Source organism: Sinocyclocheilus rhinocerous, unplaced genomic scaffold (assembly GCF_001515625.1).
Source record: "Sinocyclocheilus rhinocerous isolate Xijiao unplaced genomic scaffold, SAMN03320098_v1.1 scaffold708, whole genome shotgun sequence".
Taxonomy (NCBI): Eukaryota; Metazoa; Chordata; class Actinopteri; order Cypriniformes; family Cyprinidae; genus Sinocyclocheilus; species Sinocyclocheilus rhinocerous.
The window spans coordinates 1,942,368-1,960,863 of record NW_015635523.1 but is presented as its reverse complement, the minus strand read 5'-3'; the positions used below and the strand labels follow the sequence as shown (position 1 = coordinate 1,960,863).

The 18,496-nt window shown below is 37.7% G+C and overlaps 1 protein-coding gene across 1 annotated transcript in view; it reads right to left on the bottom strand.

The window, feature by feature from the left end:
• LOC107747037 (CD166 antigen homolog) overlaps nt 1-18,496 on the bottom strand; it is a 72,680-nt gene that overhangs the window by 19,769 nt on the left and 34,415 nt on the right. Inside the window, exons 2-4 of the mRNA XM_016561452.1 lie at nt 4,428-4,534; nt 4,042-4,261; nt 2,677-2,741 (exon numbers count right to left, since the gene is read on the bottom strand). Of these exons, the coding sequence (XP_016416938.1) occupies nt 2,677-2,741; nt 4,042-4,261; nt 4,428-4,534 (392 nt within the window). The remainder of the gene's footprint in view (nt 1-2,676; nt 2,742-4,041; nt 4,262-4,427; nt 4,535-18,496) is intronic.

Below are 18,496 nucleotides of genomic sequence, written 5' to 3'. Positions count from 1 at the left end.
AGCTGGATAAATAAGCTTTCCATTGGTGTATGGTTTGTTAGGATAGGACAATATTTGGCTGAGATACAACTATGTATAAAAACCTGGAATCTGAGGATGCAAAAAATCTAAATATTGAGAAAATCGCCTTTAAAGTTGTCCAAATGAAGTTCTTAGCAATGCATATTACTAATCAAAAATGTAGTTTTGATATATTTACGGTAGGAAATTTACTAAATATCTTCATGGAACATGATCTTTACTTAATATCCTGATTTTTGGCATAAAAGAAAAATTGATAATTTTGACCCATTCAACGTATTGTTGGTTATTGCTACAAATATACCTGTGCTACTTATGACTGGTTTTGTGGTCCAGGGTCACATATACTATTATTATAGTATTTATTATTATTTTGAATTAGCTTTTATTTTTAGATTTCCAGTTTTATTTTTAATTTTAGTTTACGTTTTACTAGTTTAGTGTGATTTGTCTTTTTTTTTTTAGCTTTAATTTATTTTTTAATTCCATTTTATTTATTTTTTTATTTTAGTAGTCAAATTTAAACTTATTTCATTTAATTGTCAATTTATTGTTTAACTTTTTCATCTAATATTTATAATTTATTTTATTTTAGCTTTATATCAATTAAATAAAACAACTTTTAAAGTTTCAGTTTTAGTTAACAATAACAACTCTGTGGCACAAGAATTGTTAATTTGGCAAAATGTTATTTTAGATGCGGCATTAATAAAATTTCAACAATGGCCTTAGCGACAAAAAAAAAAACATGTACATAAAAAATGTAATCTAAAATATAAGAAATATATTTAAACAAACAAAAATTAGAATATATGTGTTATGTTATAATATATTTAATTTCATTATTTTTAATAATATACTACTGACAAAACATGTAATCTTATATAAACTCAAATAATAATTACTACATGATGTCATATGAACAACCAGTCAGTAACCACCCTGATTTACGTTTCATGAGCCTTAAATCATTAAGTCGTTAGTTCATGAATCGGTTGGACTACTGGTTTCAGTGTATAGGTTTGATTGCTTAAAAAGAACTAAGTCTTAAAAGTAATTTATCTGAGAATCAAACTACACTAGTCACCCAATATGTTTTTGATTCACACACAAAAAAATGTCTCAAAAGAATAATTTATTCCTGAATCAGATTACACCAGTCACGCTGTGTTTTTGATTCACCGAAAAGAAGAGTCATTCTTTTGAGAATCAGTTAGACTATACTGGTTGTGATGTATGTTTCTGCTTCACAAAAACAAAAAAATCAAGACAAGTCATTTGCTCATGAAATGGTCTATAGCATAACCAAATGAATGACTCATATGACTCAATTGTTTTAGACAATCAAAAACACAGTGTGACAAGCTATTTTTAGCATCTTTTTTGACTAAAAGAACCAAATTATAAAAGTCATCCGAGTGCAAAACAAGCTACACAGCATGACCACTACAGTCTGATTACCCAATGAATGATCTCTTATGAGCTGGCTCTTCTAGTGAGATGTTTAGTCAAAAACATGTTTAGTAATGAGATGTTTAGTAAAAATCATGCTAAAAAAACTAAAAGAACAGGCTCATAACAGGTCATTAGTTGGAGAAACAGACTACTACTATGTTTCTGATTCACATGATTTTCCGTGGCTGTACAGAACAGCTACATCTCTGCAATCCAGACTTCAGAATTCATACTATAAATCCCAAAACATTCTAAAGAACCAGTTTTGATTAGCAATATGACTCTCCTTCACCTTCCAAGAATAACTGCTGCGATGATCACTAAAAAACGTACACAAACCTCTCAATACAATCCATGTACAGCCTGAAATGCGGCACACCTATTTAAATGTACTCACCCCTCTCTTTCTAATTTTCTCTTTCCAGAGACCTTCAGTCACCCTGCATTTCAACTGTATTAAATGTTCTATATTCAGAGGAGGCGCTCTTTCTTCCATGCTCTTCCCCTTTCTCTGTCTAAGTAAGTCTCGACACTTTGAACACGACAGACCTCGGTGGGTGGCCACGGAAAAAAAAAGACCCATAATGCTGTATACACAACCCCAGCCTTCCCCACCCCACACCTCCGCCTCAGCCAGACTCTAAGATCCCAGCGCCTCTGAACTACATTAAAAAGAGAGAGCGATAGAGGGAGGAAATGAAAAATAACGACCCCCAGCTCCATTTACAAACACCAGTCATAAGGACTGCGTGGGAAGCCTTGTATGTGCTCCAAGTAGTTCAAATCAAAGCTCCTTCCTGTTCTCATGCAACCGAATAATATTACTGCCGTCCTGCTTTTGAGATGCAAACTCTAGACAACATAAAAATGGTTGTTTCCTGTGTAGCCGTGGGTGACAATTGCTCGAGCACTGCCTAAATCAGGTGTGTACGCCCCACAGACGCGTTCGCTGATGTCCATATCATTAGCGCTGTCTTTGAGCCGCCTCTGACTGTGATAACAGCAGGTGTGTGTCAATGTTGAGACTACTGGAGAGGCATGCTGGGTAATGAAAACAAAGGCACAGGGTTTGATCCTGCACATTGTTAGTACACTGGCTGGTTTGTGTACTGGAGCAAACACTGGATACGGGAGACAACAACAGCAGCAGCAGCTGAAGCTCTGGGTCTTAAAGCGAAGTGCATAAAGAGCGTGACTCACCTGCGTCAGTTTGCCGTTTTCCAGTTCTTTCGCATTGTTTTTGATTACAGGGGCTGATGGTTTTTCTGAAATAAGAGATAAGATATCAAAAAGTATGTAGGTATGTTTGATAAAGCATATCAGCATCCTGTGCATACAGCAGTATACAGTATGAATGCTGCTGACAAAATGCTTCTATGCATAGAATGTGGGTAGTTAGATTTTAGTTGTCTTGGACATTTCATTTCTATGGATTCTACAAAGAAAATGAAAGTACATATATTTTATATATATTTAAAATGTTTTAGTATATATGCTAAGTTTATACATATATAACAAAGTGCTTGAGCTGTCAACTACCCAGACCACCTACAGCACTTTGTTTGCCAAAATATCCATTATAGTTACAACCTGAGTACACTGTGACTAATACTGTATCCTCCACTTGGCCCTCCATTTCCATTGTGATGAATGCACTAGAAAACCTCTGACTCATTTTTGATTGGACAAAAGTTCAAATTATTTTTTGACACAATATTGGATTACAACTGGATTTACTTAAATGATAACTGTATGCCACTCACTCACTGATATGTTTCATCCTGTGCATACAGCAGTATACAGTATGAATGCTGCTGACAAAATGCTTCTATGCATAGAATGTGGGTAGTTAGATTTTAGTTGTCTTGGACATTTCATTTCTATGGATTCTACAAAGAAAATGAAAGTACATATATTTTATATATATTTAAAATGTTTTAGTATATATGCTAAGTTTATACATATATAACAAAGTGCTTGAGCTGTCAACTACCCAGACCACCTACAGCACTTTGTTTGCCAAAATATCCATTATAGTTACAACCTGAGTACACTGTGACTAATACTGTATCCTCCACTTGGCCCTCCATTTCCATTGTGATGAATGCACTAGAAAACCTCTGACTCATTTTTGATTGGACAAAAGTTCAAATTATTTTTTGACACAATATTGGCCACTCACTCACTGATATGTTTTTATGTTTTAAAAATGTGTAAAGTAAAAAAAAAATTATATATATATATATTGCTTAGTATGCACAATCCATTCCCAAGCACAGCCAATCTTTCTGATCTATGGTAGAACACTGTGCACACTATCAATATCATTTCTCTGGTATCCATCTAAAAGCATGCAACTAGATCAAGGCTACAAAAGTGGATCACCCATGTTATTCTCTCCCATATCTGACATCTCTACACCCCTTTTCCAGTCCAATTTGAGATCTGATGCTTACATTCGGTTTCATCATAGACTGAAGCTGTGCTTGATTTTTCCTGTTCTCCTCTCTGATTTGCTCTTATTTATTAATATGTTGTGCGTGTGTGTGTTTTATTAATACTCACTGTGAACTTTCACTTCCACAGAGTGTTCCTCTAAGTTGGTTAAAGACACCACCATGCAGGTGAAAACTCTCTGGTCGGCCAGTGAGCCTCGGGCGATCAGGAGGCTGGAGTTGGCGGCGATGCTAACTCTACTTTTGTAGCCGTCTGTGGCGGATACAGTCGCCTCATCTTTCTGAGCCTGCTTCACGAGAAGATCGCCGGGAGAGCCGTCATCTTTCACCTGAACGAGATAACAGGGCCGTTAGCAAACCGACAAACACACATTTTGCACCTATAGTGATTAAATTAGAAATCAATATGAGGATGAGAGTAGCTGTATATTGCTTGGCTACCCAGACTGGCTAGCAGGGTAGAGTAACAGCCCAGATGCTCAGAGAAACACTCACATATTTCCATTTGGTGAAAATAAGGCCATCTGGCTTGTTATTTCCATTGTTGCATGGCACTTCAATGGTCTCACCGTACAGACCTATAACCGTCTCCACACAGCTCCCTGGAAAATACAAGACAAGAACATCCTGTTTTAGATGGAGGGTTGGTATCAAACAGAGTGGCTGTGAAGCATCGGCAGAAATGACTGTCAAATGCGACACGCGCACGTACACAAACATAAGGGCATTATCTCAACTCTGAAACAGAGCAACAAGAAATGGGAGGGAGGATAGGCAGCTGAGGTCTTGTTTTGATTATTCCCAAGACGTGCACGTTATGCATCTTAATTTGAAATTAGACGTGTTCGCAGATTCTGAAAGCACAAAAGGCATGACTCAACGCAGCAGCACCAATGAATTATGTTCACGCGGTGGTTTTTCTACACATAACCAGTCTGGAATTCTCTCATGGGAAGTGCATGTATTCGTAATTGTCTGTGTGTTAGCGTGTGCGTTTAGGCACGGAATAAAATGACAGACATGGAAGTTGAACATTGTCATCTGGAATGATAGATTGCACTGCATCATTCCGTTGCCGACACGACAGCGCTGTTTGTCACTTGTGCCGACGAGTGCCGTAAACATCCTACTGTCTTACGCAGATAAGCGCTGACAATCAGCAACAGTCGATCGTAGATTGGAGAGCAGAAACGGTTGGCATTGTGAAACGAATGGTATGTTTGTGCAATAATAGTCTGAATGGTGCATGAATTGATTTCTCAGAGTGTTGAGCAAAACTTAGTACTTAAAGGTTGCAGAGCCCTTTATTAATGCCTGGTAAGGTTGTCATGGCAATGAGGCCCCATGTTCATTTAGGTAAAGCAGTATAGGGGGTTGAAAGGTCAGGGCTGAAGGAACGTCACGGTCCGCCCACTTCCATCAGTGCTCTGTCTCCAAGAGAGACTAATCAAAGAGTCTGAACAACGAAGGTTCAAATTCTGGTCAACCCGAAGACGAGAGCTGCAGGCAACCGCTCTTCTGCACGCAGTCAGCCTTGCCTCCAGGGCAATCGTTCCCCATTTTTGCAACTTTTCATTGTGATAGCAGTTTTAATATTGACCGAGTGGCTGCACTGCAGAGGATAAAAGAGCTGATAAGCAGAAACAACATCAGTGATATAGATGCACGCTAGAAAACACATAACACAACAATTCAGCAGAATAGGTCATTTTGAACAACTGAATATGGACTATTCTGCACAGAAACTACATTTCACAGTGCTTTCCAATCTGCCTCTAGATACAAGAATACTGGCATTAAACAAGCAATCAATATGCACACAATAGCCGATGTGTTGGCTAAAGTAATATTTCCCCCCAAAATTTTTTTCCAAACCTGTGGGCTGGCTAATATTTTTTCTGTTGAACACAAAATGAGAATTGTATTGCTTTTTTTATTTTAAAGTAAACCTGTTTCCACCACAGAGTAAAACATTACACAGGTAATTGTGGCAAAGTCGAAAACAAAAATATAAAGTGTCATAAAAAGCAGAAATTGTGAAATGTAAATGTGATATAAAGTGTCATTGTACAATATAAAAGTTGTGTGAGATATAATTTAGCAATTTCACAATATAAAATGTGAAATAAATGTGTGAAATTTGTGAAGTTGTGTGAAATGTGTGAAGTTGCAATTTAAAGTCATATTGTGAGATAAAGTTGCAATTGTATAACATAAAACTACAATTATATAATATTTAGCCACATTGTGCAATATGAAGTCACAATCGTACAATACAGTCACATTGTACAATGAACAGTTGTGAAGTTAAAAAGTTAAAGATGTCAATTATTAAGTTGCAATTTTACAATACACAGCTAGAATCATGCAATATAGTCACATTATATGATATAAATTCACAAAAAACGAGATAAATAGTCTCATTATATGAAATAAAGCTTGCAATTGTGAGATAAAACATTGCAGTTTATCTAATAAAGTCTCATATGATACAAAGTCACAATTATGAAATCACATGTGAGTTAAGAAATTTTTTTTTGACACTGACGCAGAAACAAGCTTCCATACTTTTTTTGTCCTTTTTGAGGCTTGACAAGACATCTTCGCTATGAACTTAATGGAAAATGTCTTCTTCAAAATTCCCCTTTTGTGTTCAAAGGAAAAAAACAGCATATGGGTTTGAAAAGAAATGAGGGTGAGTAAATGATGACAGAATATTAATTTTTGGTTGAACTATTCCTTTAAAAAGGCTTAGCAGTCTGGCACTCTGACTTTTTCAACAGGTTCTGATAAGTGACAGAAGCGAGACACTTTTTTGCTAAAAGCTCTGAGCTAATAATAAATCCCGTGGAAGAACTGAGAGGATGACAGCCGAAAAGGACAGGTGTGGAGAGCAATGTGTACATAGCGGGGGTCTAAATGCATCTAAAGACTACTGATTGTTTGGACAGCACACAGGACTTGTGCTAAAATACACCAGGAGCACACAGACACATGATACCTGCACAGGTACAACAGACAATCTGCTGGAAGACCCCGACAGTAAATAAAGTCAAGAAAAGAGGGAGATGTAGATAGGAAAGGTTTTGTCTAATCCTGAAACCTGTCACATGATTGCATGGCTAAAAGAAACAGCTTAAACTAGCCCAAACTGGTTTGCTGGTGTAAGCTGGTCTCTCAACCTGGTCAGGCTGGTCTGATTTGCTAGGCCATATAAGCCAGCTTAAACCAGCTAAAACCAGCTAAGGCCATCAAACTAGCTTCAGATGGATTAAGCTTTTTTTCTTCAGCAAAATAGGTTATATATCATCCCAAAATCAAAAGAAAGTGTTTTATAATTATATTTCACATAAAGAAACTTTTTTTCCTTCCCATGATTCTCTGATTTCACACAGCGGCCATTTTGAAATTTTTTAATGTTTTTTAAATAAGTTTCTGTAATTTCTGTAACTGTAATTTTGTGAAATATTATTGTAATTTAAAATAACAGTTTTCCATTTTAATATACTTTAACATATAATTTATTCCGGTGAAGCAAAGCTGAATTTTCAGCATCATTACTACAGTCTTCAGTGTCACATGATCCTCCAGAAATCATTCTAATAAGCTGATTTATAGTCAATGTTGGAAACAGTTGTGCTTCTTAATATTTTTGGGGACCTGTGATACTTTTTTCAGGATTCTTTGATAAATAAAAAGTTAAAAAGAACAGTGTTTATTCAAATTAGAAATTTTGTGTTACAATATACTATTCAAAACTTGGGGTCAATCATTTTTTTCCCTTTCTTTCTTTTTTTTTTTTAAAGACATTAATACTTTTATTCAGCAAGGATGTGTTAAATTGATAAAAAGTGATAGTAAAGACATATTATTAATATTGTTAGAAAAGATTTCTAGTTTGAATAAACACTGTTCTTTTAAACTATTTATTCATCAAACAATCAAAGAAAAAAGTATCACAGGTTCCCAAAAAAATATTAAGCATAACAGTTTCAACATATTAGGTAATAAATCAGCATATTAGAATGATTGACATTGAAGCCTGGAGTAATGGCTGATGAAAATTCAGCACTGCGTCACAGAAATAAATCATATTTTAAAGTATATTAAAATAGGAAACCAAAATTAGAAATTGCAATTGTTTTTTCTGTATTTGTGATCAAATAAATACAGCCTTGTTGAGCATAAGCATTAAAAATTGAGCATTAAAAATCTTACCAATCCCACAATTTTTAACAGCAGTTTAATGTGTCCTTGCTGAATAAAAGTAATAATTTCTTTAAAAAATCTTGCTGACTCCAAACTTCTCAACAGCAATGTACAGCATTTATACCTTTTAAATAAAGGTCAAATGTGTCCATTAGCATCAAGTTTTTGGTGTTGTATTAAAATTGGAGTTGATAATTGAGAAATTTCACTGGCATTAACTATAGAAATTCTGGTATTGTGACAAGGCTAATTATCTCAGACGGCCGATCTGGCACTAGAGCTTGACAGCTGGAATACTCTGCACTCTCCGGTTCCTCTAAATCAGCTCCAAGGATTCCGAAACCCCTCACAGAGAACAGCAATGCTAGGAGAGAGGGAGGTAAAAGAACTGGCACTGGGGAAATCAATGCCTTCTCCGCTTCGCTCTGCAGCCTGCGATTCATCAAACGGCGCCTGCCGTGCCCATGATCAAACCCAAACATATTAGCGGCTAAACACGAGAGCAGATTGAAGGAGCTTCTCACAAGCACTCAGTGTTTATCTTACTCTGCTTGCGCTCAAACAGACCGTCGAAAGGGCTTTTGGCACCACCTCATAACTTCAACATTCTTCTTAATTTAAAACCTGCTGGGCATAAAGCCACGCTGAATACGACTCGACGGTTCCACTGTTCTCTGCCAACCGTCAGAATGCGTTGACGTCAGATATGCTTCTGTGATTGTAAAATGTCCTATAAATCTAGAGCTTTACGCTACAGTTCTTCAGCCTGTCTAGAGAGACCTGGGTTGACTTCATGCTGGCGAAAGATCAGAGCATGGTAAACTGGTAATGATCACATGCACCTGAATTTGGCAACCACCGATTTTTCAACACGCACTCCAAAACAACACACACTCACCAAAATAGGCAAGTGCATTTTGGTCCATTTGAGAAATGTAGTATTTAGTTGTTATATCTGTGCAATATTAAGGGGGTTCGGAGGTGGAGATGGAGCGGTATTTTTAATTGTTGGTTTATGTACAGATGTGTCAGATCAGACATACATATTTTTAATATGAAGGAAAGGTCATAAACTGTATTAACAAAACCCAGTTGGCACACTTTTTTTCTTATTCGCTATATCAAAACTAAAGAAAAAATTAATTTCAATGTCGTCGTCTTGTGTTTTTTGGTTTGAATACGTTGATTTTAATATTTGTATACTGCACACTATGTAAACACACTCAATGTTAAAGACCTTTGCTGCTCTGACTGAAAATTACAGCTCAAATTACTTCCTCGTCTACTTAAACATCCTAGGGATTTTTGTTCTTGCCATTGTTGCCTGCGGCTTTCTCACTTGGGGGTTGTTAGATACCATTTTCTTTTTATCTTTTTTTTTTTAATTTCATAAAGCTCCTTGGCAGCAATGTGTAAAACTTTAAAAACACTATACAACCGAATTTAATTAAGAAACTTATTCTGGATTAAGCTGACTGTTTCAATGCAGGATGCCAGTTGCCACCCTTTTTAAACACTTGGACTGCAAGGTACCTCCCAAAATGCCACCCTAATAAATCAGACACTTAAAAATGACAGCCCATTTTGTATGTTTGCATATGGCATCTGGACTTTGACAGGTGTAAAACGCTTTGGGAAAAATCAAGTCACAAAATTAATGCGTTTTCATTATTGATCATTGCTGTAATTTCACTCAAGTACTCTGGATCTCCTGCCCATCTCTTCTAATTACTGCTGTATTAGCAGTAAAATACCAATCGAAATGTATCTGGAGGCATAAATCTGGAATGCTGATTCCAGAAGGCCTGTGTCTGAATGCTGAATCTGGAAGGCCTGTGGGAAAATGTAAAACTGTGCTGAGTTAACACTTTCGTAATGATTGATTCTGACTTTTGATCATTTGACCAGAAAAACCCACTGCAATGCAGTAGATTTTGTATGCTACAACACTGCTAACTTATTTATTTTTTGTTTAAATTGATCCACCGTAGGTTTTACTAACATCAGACTTTGTTTCAGAACTTCAGATATTCACATATTAAAGTAGCTTTTGTTCAATAATGACGTGCTTTTAATGTCAAAGTAATAATGTTTGCTGTATAAAGGTTTTGAGGCATCCCCATAGGGAAGCATTTCCACAGTTCCTAATCTATAAAAACCTGCAGAAAGGTGCTATTGTGGTGTTTTGCTGCCAGCCCTAGACCTAATTGATTTAAGGCCTGTCTAATTAAAGGAAAGTGAATGAAATGCATCCAGACCGGTGATTTGATGGAATTAATGAAGCTCCGACTAAAGCCAGTAATTGGTTGGAATTCCATTAGGCGTGGATTCCCTCAGACGCACCAGCTGCAAACACGCAGGGCATGTGCTTTTGTACAGAATCACTCAGCATGGCTGCTGGGTATTGACTCCCTGTTAGCTTGAATGATATCTGAATCCACGCTGCCTAAGTCTAGCTTATGCCTGAAGAACTAAACACACTGCTAGAACAGTCTCATTATATACATACAGTATACACACACAGGCAAAATTATATTTGCAGAAATTATTGATGCAATACCTCTAACAGTATGAAGGACTTCATTGTGCATGCGTGACGACTGGTCTAAGCATAAACTTAGGCAATGAAGACATAATATGCACAGCATATAATCCAATATAATGCAACATAATCACCATCTGCTGCATATAATCACGCTTACCTGCAGACATACAACTCTCAACGAAAAAATACCTTTTTTTAAACATATAAAGAAGAGAGAAGTGGAGTAGGGATGTAGGGATGAGCTCAGTGATCTGAATGTAAAGAAGACCATAATTAACATCAGTTTACTCCTAAAGTCTCATTAAGTGGGAGCGAGGCACATTACTACGCATGGAGAGACACGCGAGAGAGAACAAGAGGTAGTCTGCAGGTTTGACCTGAAGCTCGAATAAATATATTATTACTGATCCCTCATTATAAACAGCCTCCACAGCCAGACATAACAAACCTACAGCAAACCCAACCCCACTTCTAGAAGAAAAATTACAATTTAAAAAGTTCTGCAGAAAGTTCATGATTGAGAATTCAGTGCCTATAGCGTGTTGAGCCTGATCTAGCAGCTAAGGGCCTCTGAGCAGCAGCGCTAATAAAACACAGTGTTTGCATTGGCAAGGTGCTTTCATCTCTTCTAATGTTAGTCTGTTCATCTTCTAAATCAAATATTTCTGCCTGCCCAGAGCCATAGATCCACACGAAAATTATGGTGGTATTAACCGACAGAAGTATCCATGTTTTTTTTTTCAAGCAGGTAAACATTATCCAGATGAAAAATCACACAGTAATGGCAGGTCTTTGTGATTTGATCGACTCTGCGCATCCCGCTACATTATTTTTGACTTCAATGGTTAAAAGATATGACTGATGGCATGTGTATGGCAAATATGTTATATTTTATAATACATTTTTATATATATAAAAATCCAATCCAAATATATATATATATATATATACACATTATATATAGTTTGGTGCCACAGTACTATCTTCCTAATTTGCTGATATCTTTATGCTTAAAATACCTCAATATTTCCTGATTAATTAGTCTGGCTTTTAGCTCATCACTAATGAGGACTTGCTGAGGTAAAGTCACACCGCTCTGCACCCTTATTAAATATGGTACCCTAATCACGAAGGTACCCCATTCCCTCTGTAAACCATATGCCCATCAATAAAAAACACCAGTCCAGGTTCGCGCCACCATCTGTCTCATCAGCAATTGGTAGTTTGTTCAGTTTAATTGAGGGATTTCCAGTGCATCTACACACACCCCCAAAAAAAGAGGCATTGCCAAATCAATGGTCGCCCATCCAACAAGTAAAAAAGCAGCTAATTACCACTTTATTTTGACTGGAAACATGCTTTTGTCTATTTTTTTCTTTCTTTTTTAACCTCATTCCTCACTATTTTGTTAAGCTAGCTATTATTCCATCTCTAAAATGGCATTAAGCAGCAGTGCTCTTTGCTGTCAATGGTACACTGACAGCGATGGTCATGCATAAAGCAGCTGGTTTAGCGAGCCATGTCAGGAGAGTGTTAGCATTAGATAGGCGTGGATGTAATCATCTTTCTGATGGGCGACAGCAATTACAGTGCAGGGAAAGAGCATTGTCAAAGAGGCTATTTGTTCAACTCCCTTTACTCTCTCATCCTCTCTCCCGCTTCCCTTTCAATGTCCGGACTTCAACTGGGATCCGTCGGCCCTGAAGACTGCAGTGCAGCTACAGAGATGTTTGAACTGAGATGAACTGAGAGTCTCTCTCAACAAATTAGCCATATGATATTAGATACTGAGATGATTTCCCTATTGGAAAATCCATCCATGGTGGGTAGCAAATCCATGGTAACTATGTTGTGAAATATGGTAGAAATACTGTAGATTTCTAGCTGTTCCAATCTTGGACCAAACACCAGCTTGCACAGCTAAAGACTGCATCAGAACAGATCAAAACCAGTACTAAGTTACCAGCTTAAACTTTCCAGATAGAGTGTTTTGCATGGTTTCTAGGGAGTTATGAATGGTTGCAATGAAACACGTATGCATTAACTGAAACCCTTTTTCAACTTGTGAAGGCTTTCTAGAATTGGTTCATGTTGGTTAGTGCTGGTTTACCTGTCTTTCTTTCTGGTGAAACTGGTTGACCATGGAACTGGTTAAGCTAGTTAAGAAGTCTGGTGGCAACAGCAGCAAACCTGCAATATCTTTTCAGCAGGGCATAGCTCAGTGACTTTCCACTGAGAACTGAGCAAATATTTGCTCTGAGGACCAAAGCAAAGCTCCGTTCAGGATCAGGGCCAGCTCTCTGGAAGCAGTAGATGTGTGTTTGATTATGTTCCAATAAATTTGCAACCCCATAAGAGTTGAATCGACCACCGCACAGTGACTCTGTGTACTGTTTTCATTAAGACATATGGAAAAACACACGTTCAAGGATCACGGCACACAGCAATAATTGGCCTTCCTCCACGACTAGCACAAGATGGCCGTTAATGACATTTGCTGAGGAGGAACATCGCCTACAGCGGTCTAATAAACACCATCTAAAACGACTTCATCCCGTACTGACGAGGAAATCTGCTTTTGGCAGAGCTGCGTCCATACTATTAACTTGACTCTGCTTTTTCAACAAGCCCTTCCATTAGCCTAAAACCATCACGCTGTCAACATAATACCTCTCGTTTCTGACTAACCACATGAAATAATAATGAGGGAAGTGGGGAGAGAGATTAAGACTCTGATGGGCTTCCTGTGGATGGAGACACTCTAATAGCAATGTACAACTATGCACTAAAAGAGTTCTCGTCCATCACGGCATGTTTGAACATGGGGCAAGAAAGTAAGCGATCGGTTAATGAGCTGATCCAGAGAAGTTTGCAGACCGCAGTCTGGCCAAGAACGAGAACAACCCACTCATGATGCAAATGCGAACTGGGGATCAATGCTCTTCGCCCACTGAATCTGGTCCCCAGTGCTGTTAACAAGCAAGAAGTAATTGATTAAGACAGCAGGCACACGCAGAGTAATGAAGCACACAAACACACGCCGACGTGACTACGTGCTCAGAAGCGAACAGTAGGTACACCGAAAGTGTGCGGCTCAGTCAAGGGCAGTGTCTTTATTAGGGAAGTCTTCATTACACCTCAGGCAGGCGAAGAAATCAGAGCATCTTTTTTTCTCATCCTGCTCCTTGTAGAGGGCCTCTGGTGGTGCATGCAGGCTAATTGACCCATCCATGGCCCAGGCTTTCAGGAGCGGATGGGCAGCCTTTTTGGTCTGTTGCACCAAGGGAGAATTCACTAAACTGTTGTGGAGCAACAGTTTTTGCCACAACAAAGAGCATCTTAGTCTCTAAACAACCGCAATCGAGTTTAAACCGCCGCTAAATGCGCAGAAAAGTGCGGTGTCGTATTTAGTACAGGTCATTTTCATTCTTTTCAGCTATTTGCATGGCAAAGTAAGCAGAAAACTGAAATAAAATTGCACAGAGATGCTTATGTAAAGTTTCTATTGATCGTGGCAGCACTTATTCATCAAAAGCTCATCAAATGAGGGTTTAAATCTGACACATCAGAGGTGCAAAGTTGATGAGTGCACTTTCGGGTATTTTAAAGAGCTGATTCTAGCACTCCTCCACTGCTGAATCTTCAGCGATTTGACAAAAGAAATCATGTTACCCCAGTTGAATACAGCGAGTTTTGATGCAATAAAAAGACAAAATAATTGCAAGAAATGTCTTTCTGTTAAGTTGTCCTCATGACTGCATGCAAAAACCGATCACAGAATGTGACCAGTGTAGTCTGATTCACAAACATTTTTGACTCTGATGAAATAATTATTTTTAGTGAATCAAAAACATACAGTGCAATTAGTGTGGTTCACCAACAAATGAATCATATAAGCTGGTTTGAAGCAGTCTGAAACACTACCTCTGTTTGTTTACAGAAGTTGCAGAGAGATTTTTTTCATATGTAAGCTAAATGAATCATAAATCAAATCAAAAGCGTGTGAAATCAAATCAAATCGAATCAGGACTCGCAAGACTGGGAATTGTACCATGCTAATTGTGTTCTACACAGATTTCTGTCATTATACGATCTGCATAACTTCTTTAGTGAATCGGGCGGCAAAACAACGCATGCATACAAATAAATAGAAGTAACAGTGAACGCAATTCCTTCTACGTGCATTCCCCCTTGACTGAATAGCGAAACGAGTCAAAGCCGTCTTCTACAGGACAGCATGCTGTTCTCACCTTTAACGCAGCACTGTGCAGGCAGACTGACTCAACCCACTTAAACAAATGCAAGCCCTGCAGAGGACCATGGAGACCTGCATGTGTCTGACCAGACCTCTTATAATAGACATCTGTATGCACTGAAGTGAAGGTCGAGAGTTTGAGACTGGAACAGGAATACGTGTTGCTATTATTAAGGCAGGGGCTTCTTTTGAGAGTATGCTGCTTATTTTCTAGGCACACAGACATAGCCTGAGGCACTGAGGTGAGGTAGGGATATGGTCCTTTGTTGGTGCACTGCAAGGACACTTTTCATAACTATGTGAATTTTTAACAGCTGGGAGAAGTGTCTGTTGCTTCCAAACATTCCAGGATGGTGTCACAGTTAAATGTGGTATGCTACACGATAGGGCTTGTAACACCATGGGCGTCTATAGGATTGAATCTCACAAAACCCGGCCAAAAATTCTGAGGGATTTATTATTGGTACATATTTCAATCCAATATCAATATAAGGAAAATAAACCGTTGTATTGAATAATTATATGATATGCCAGTTGTAATAACAAGAAGCCCCCAAATGCCAATAATTTAAAGACCTTACTGTAACAGATTAAAGCTCTGAATAGGTATTACAAATAGTGGCAGCTTGTCCAGAGAGGCAAAGACGGCACAGCCAAATTTTGAAAAGGAAAATCAGAAATAAGCAATTTACTGTTATTAAAATGACCATTTATTAATTTCATATCTTCATAATGTGGATTTTTGTCACCAATGTACACCATAAAATATTACTTTGTCTAAACCCTGGCTTTTCTTCAATTGCTAAATAAGTGAAATTATATTATATTTATATTGTCTTGTATAGTGCATATGCATATATGTGTAATGTAATTTTCCTGTAAAAAATCCTCCAGTTCGCTAGACTGCAATAATTTGGTATGCCTCCTCTATTTTAAAACCCATCAGCCATCACTGATTACAAAATGGATAAATTCTGACTGCAGGCTCCTTTTTTGTAATTAAATTTGTCCAAACACATTAAGTGTTTTTTCATGATTCATAAGTAATCATACTTAAATTAACCTGTTTAATTAACAGCTTTAAAAATACCATTTTTATTTTACTTTTTTTTTTTTTACTTGAAATATAACCACATACAACTCCCCTTTATATAGCTTTATATACGTTTATAAATTTCAATGTAAAAGTTTAATTGTAATTTATGCACAGAAAATACTGTATTAAAATGAATCACCATTGAGAAGAATCTGTGAAACATTACATGCATTACAGTAAAAAACAGTTTGGAAGAAAGTGTGGCCATACATACAGCTTTAGTTTGCTTTTCAGCCATTTTTTCTTTGTCCTTTGATTTTAGGGTACATTGTGACCTGGATACGATTGTGAGATTCACTCGATCACACCTGTAACGCCTGATGTGTATAGGCAATGGAAAGAGACAAAGAAAAAGACACACAGACAGAGACAGTTCATCTCTATGCACAGCTTGTGCTTCACTGAACAGGTGGCAGGGAGTGTGAGGTACAGCGACATGGATGTGAAAGGGCGAGAAACACACTATAATTGACCAAACCACGTTAGAGTCGGTTTCTCAATAGCACTGCCAGCAACACATGCCGAAAGGGCTTATCTGGCAGGAAAGATGCAATTTCTGCCTTGTTGAACTAACCAAACAGACTTACTCAATTCAAGTAATTACAGAATTTCTGTAGGAAAACCTTGAGGGCTGTATAACAGGACAAATTGAGCAAACTGGGCCAAATGACTATTATAGGAGTCAATACGATTTCTGAGAATTATGAGTACGGTGATAACATTCACTTGTGCAACCTTGGGCACCAGACTCTAGAGAGCCACTCCCATGCAGAAAGAAATCAATGCAAACATTTTTCAGTCGTGCTGCCTTGGGTATCAGGTCTAGGTGTGAGGGAAGAAAAGAGAAGAATATGTCGAGCTGGAATTAAGGGTTGTTTTTGTTCATTGGGCACACAGAGAAAAGAAGAGAGGAACGGCAGCGTGCGAGAGAGTGAACGTGTTAAGAAAGAAACCACAGGGCTTCTGGACTCTCATAGGGATAAGCATCATCATACAACCAGCTTTCTTTTTCTTCTTCTCCTTCTCTTCTTTCTCTCTCTTCTCAGTCTGTTGCCGTGTCTCTGTTGGGTGTTTCAGATCAATGCTGGCACTCCCAGTGCTCACTGCTACAGTGCTGTCTGTACTGAGAGATTTCAATCCCATTGATAGCGGAGGTTTGTCTCTGCACTGAGGCATGGGCCAGCATTTTAATCCAGAGGCCACTCTGCTATGCCAAAACACTCTCAAGGGGGGCATTCACTCTGCTTCTGTTTACACCAAACCCAAGTTTCTTCCAGGCTTTTAAGGAAGTTCTGAACCTTTGCACTCCTTACCATTCGCCACATTTTCTATTCAAATGTATTCTAGTCTAATAGCCCTGACATCAGGATTATGCCAATAGGTGTCAAAGGTATACATCTACAATGAATCCAGATGATGAGAAAAGTTGAGTAGGACCTTAAAGTCATATCCAAACTGACCCTATTTACTCTCTTAACAGACATTTCTGGTCTTCAACAATGAGTCACTGTAATAGAGATCACATCTTTCCGTTAAGTTCACTCACAGGCACAAGTGTGTGAGCATATTATTCTTTTTTAGTGATTCAAAACCATAGAGTGCAACTAGTCTGATTCATGAGTGGTTCATTTAATGAATCGTTCAAAAAGACTCAAGTTACTGGTTTGAATCACTCCAATGAATCCTTAACTGAATAAACTCACTGAATCAGTCAGAGCGGATACTGAATTAATACTGAAGTCACTTACTAAACTGCAAGTTAATTCGTTTTGTGCTCTTAAGGTTTGTGATATCAGAAACACTTCTGATTGAACGTCTATATGACAGTGTGTCTTTCCCATTCTAATTTTTTCATTGAATATCAGTCAAATTGCGAATGTAAAATAGATTGATGATGTAGAAAGACATTTCAAATTGACAATCTTTATTTATAGCATGCTGTTTAAAACAAAATGGAGGTATTTTAGGAGGCTTACAAATTCAAAAGTGCAAAAGAAAGCAGCCACGGTAATTATGGACAGCATTTTAATCAGACCTTTCTGGGAAGAGTTATTTACCGGAACAAAAACAATTAGCATAGTTTGAAGTCTGGTTAGAGCTATTCTTTTATACTACTAAATGACTTTTAGTTGTCTCTAAGGAGTTCTGCACTCTAACAATCTTAAATTCAGCTGTAGTAAAAGGTGAAAAAAGCATCAAACTCTTTATCCATAATTTAAAAGAAAAATACTGCTGAGTGAAATTGGATGAGGAAGCAACATACCAAACGTAAAGCAAGTGAATTAAAAAACAACTTCATAGAGCATTACTTGAATAGTTGTGCAATTATCCATCAGCCACGTCTATTTGTAGGAGTGGCTATACAGGTGACACATAGGAAATGTCACTGCAAATGAAAGGTTTTAAAAGGTAAAAAAAAAATCTTGAATGCTGAAATGTCAAGGATTGCTGTTCAGCTC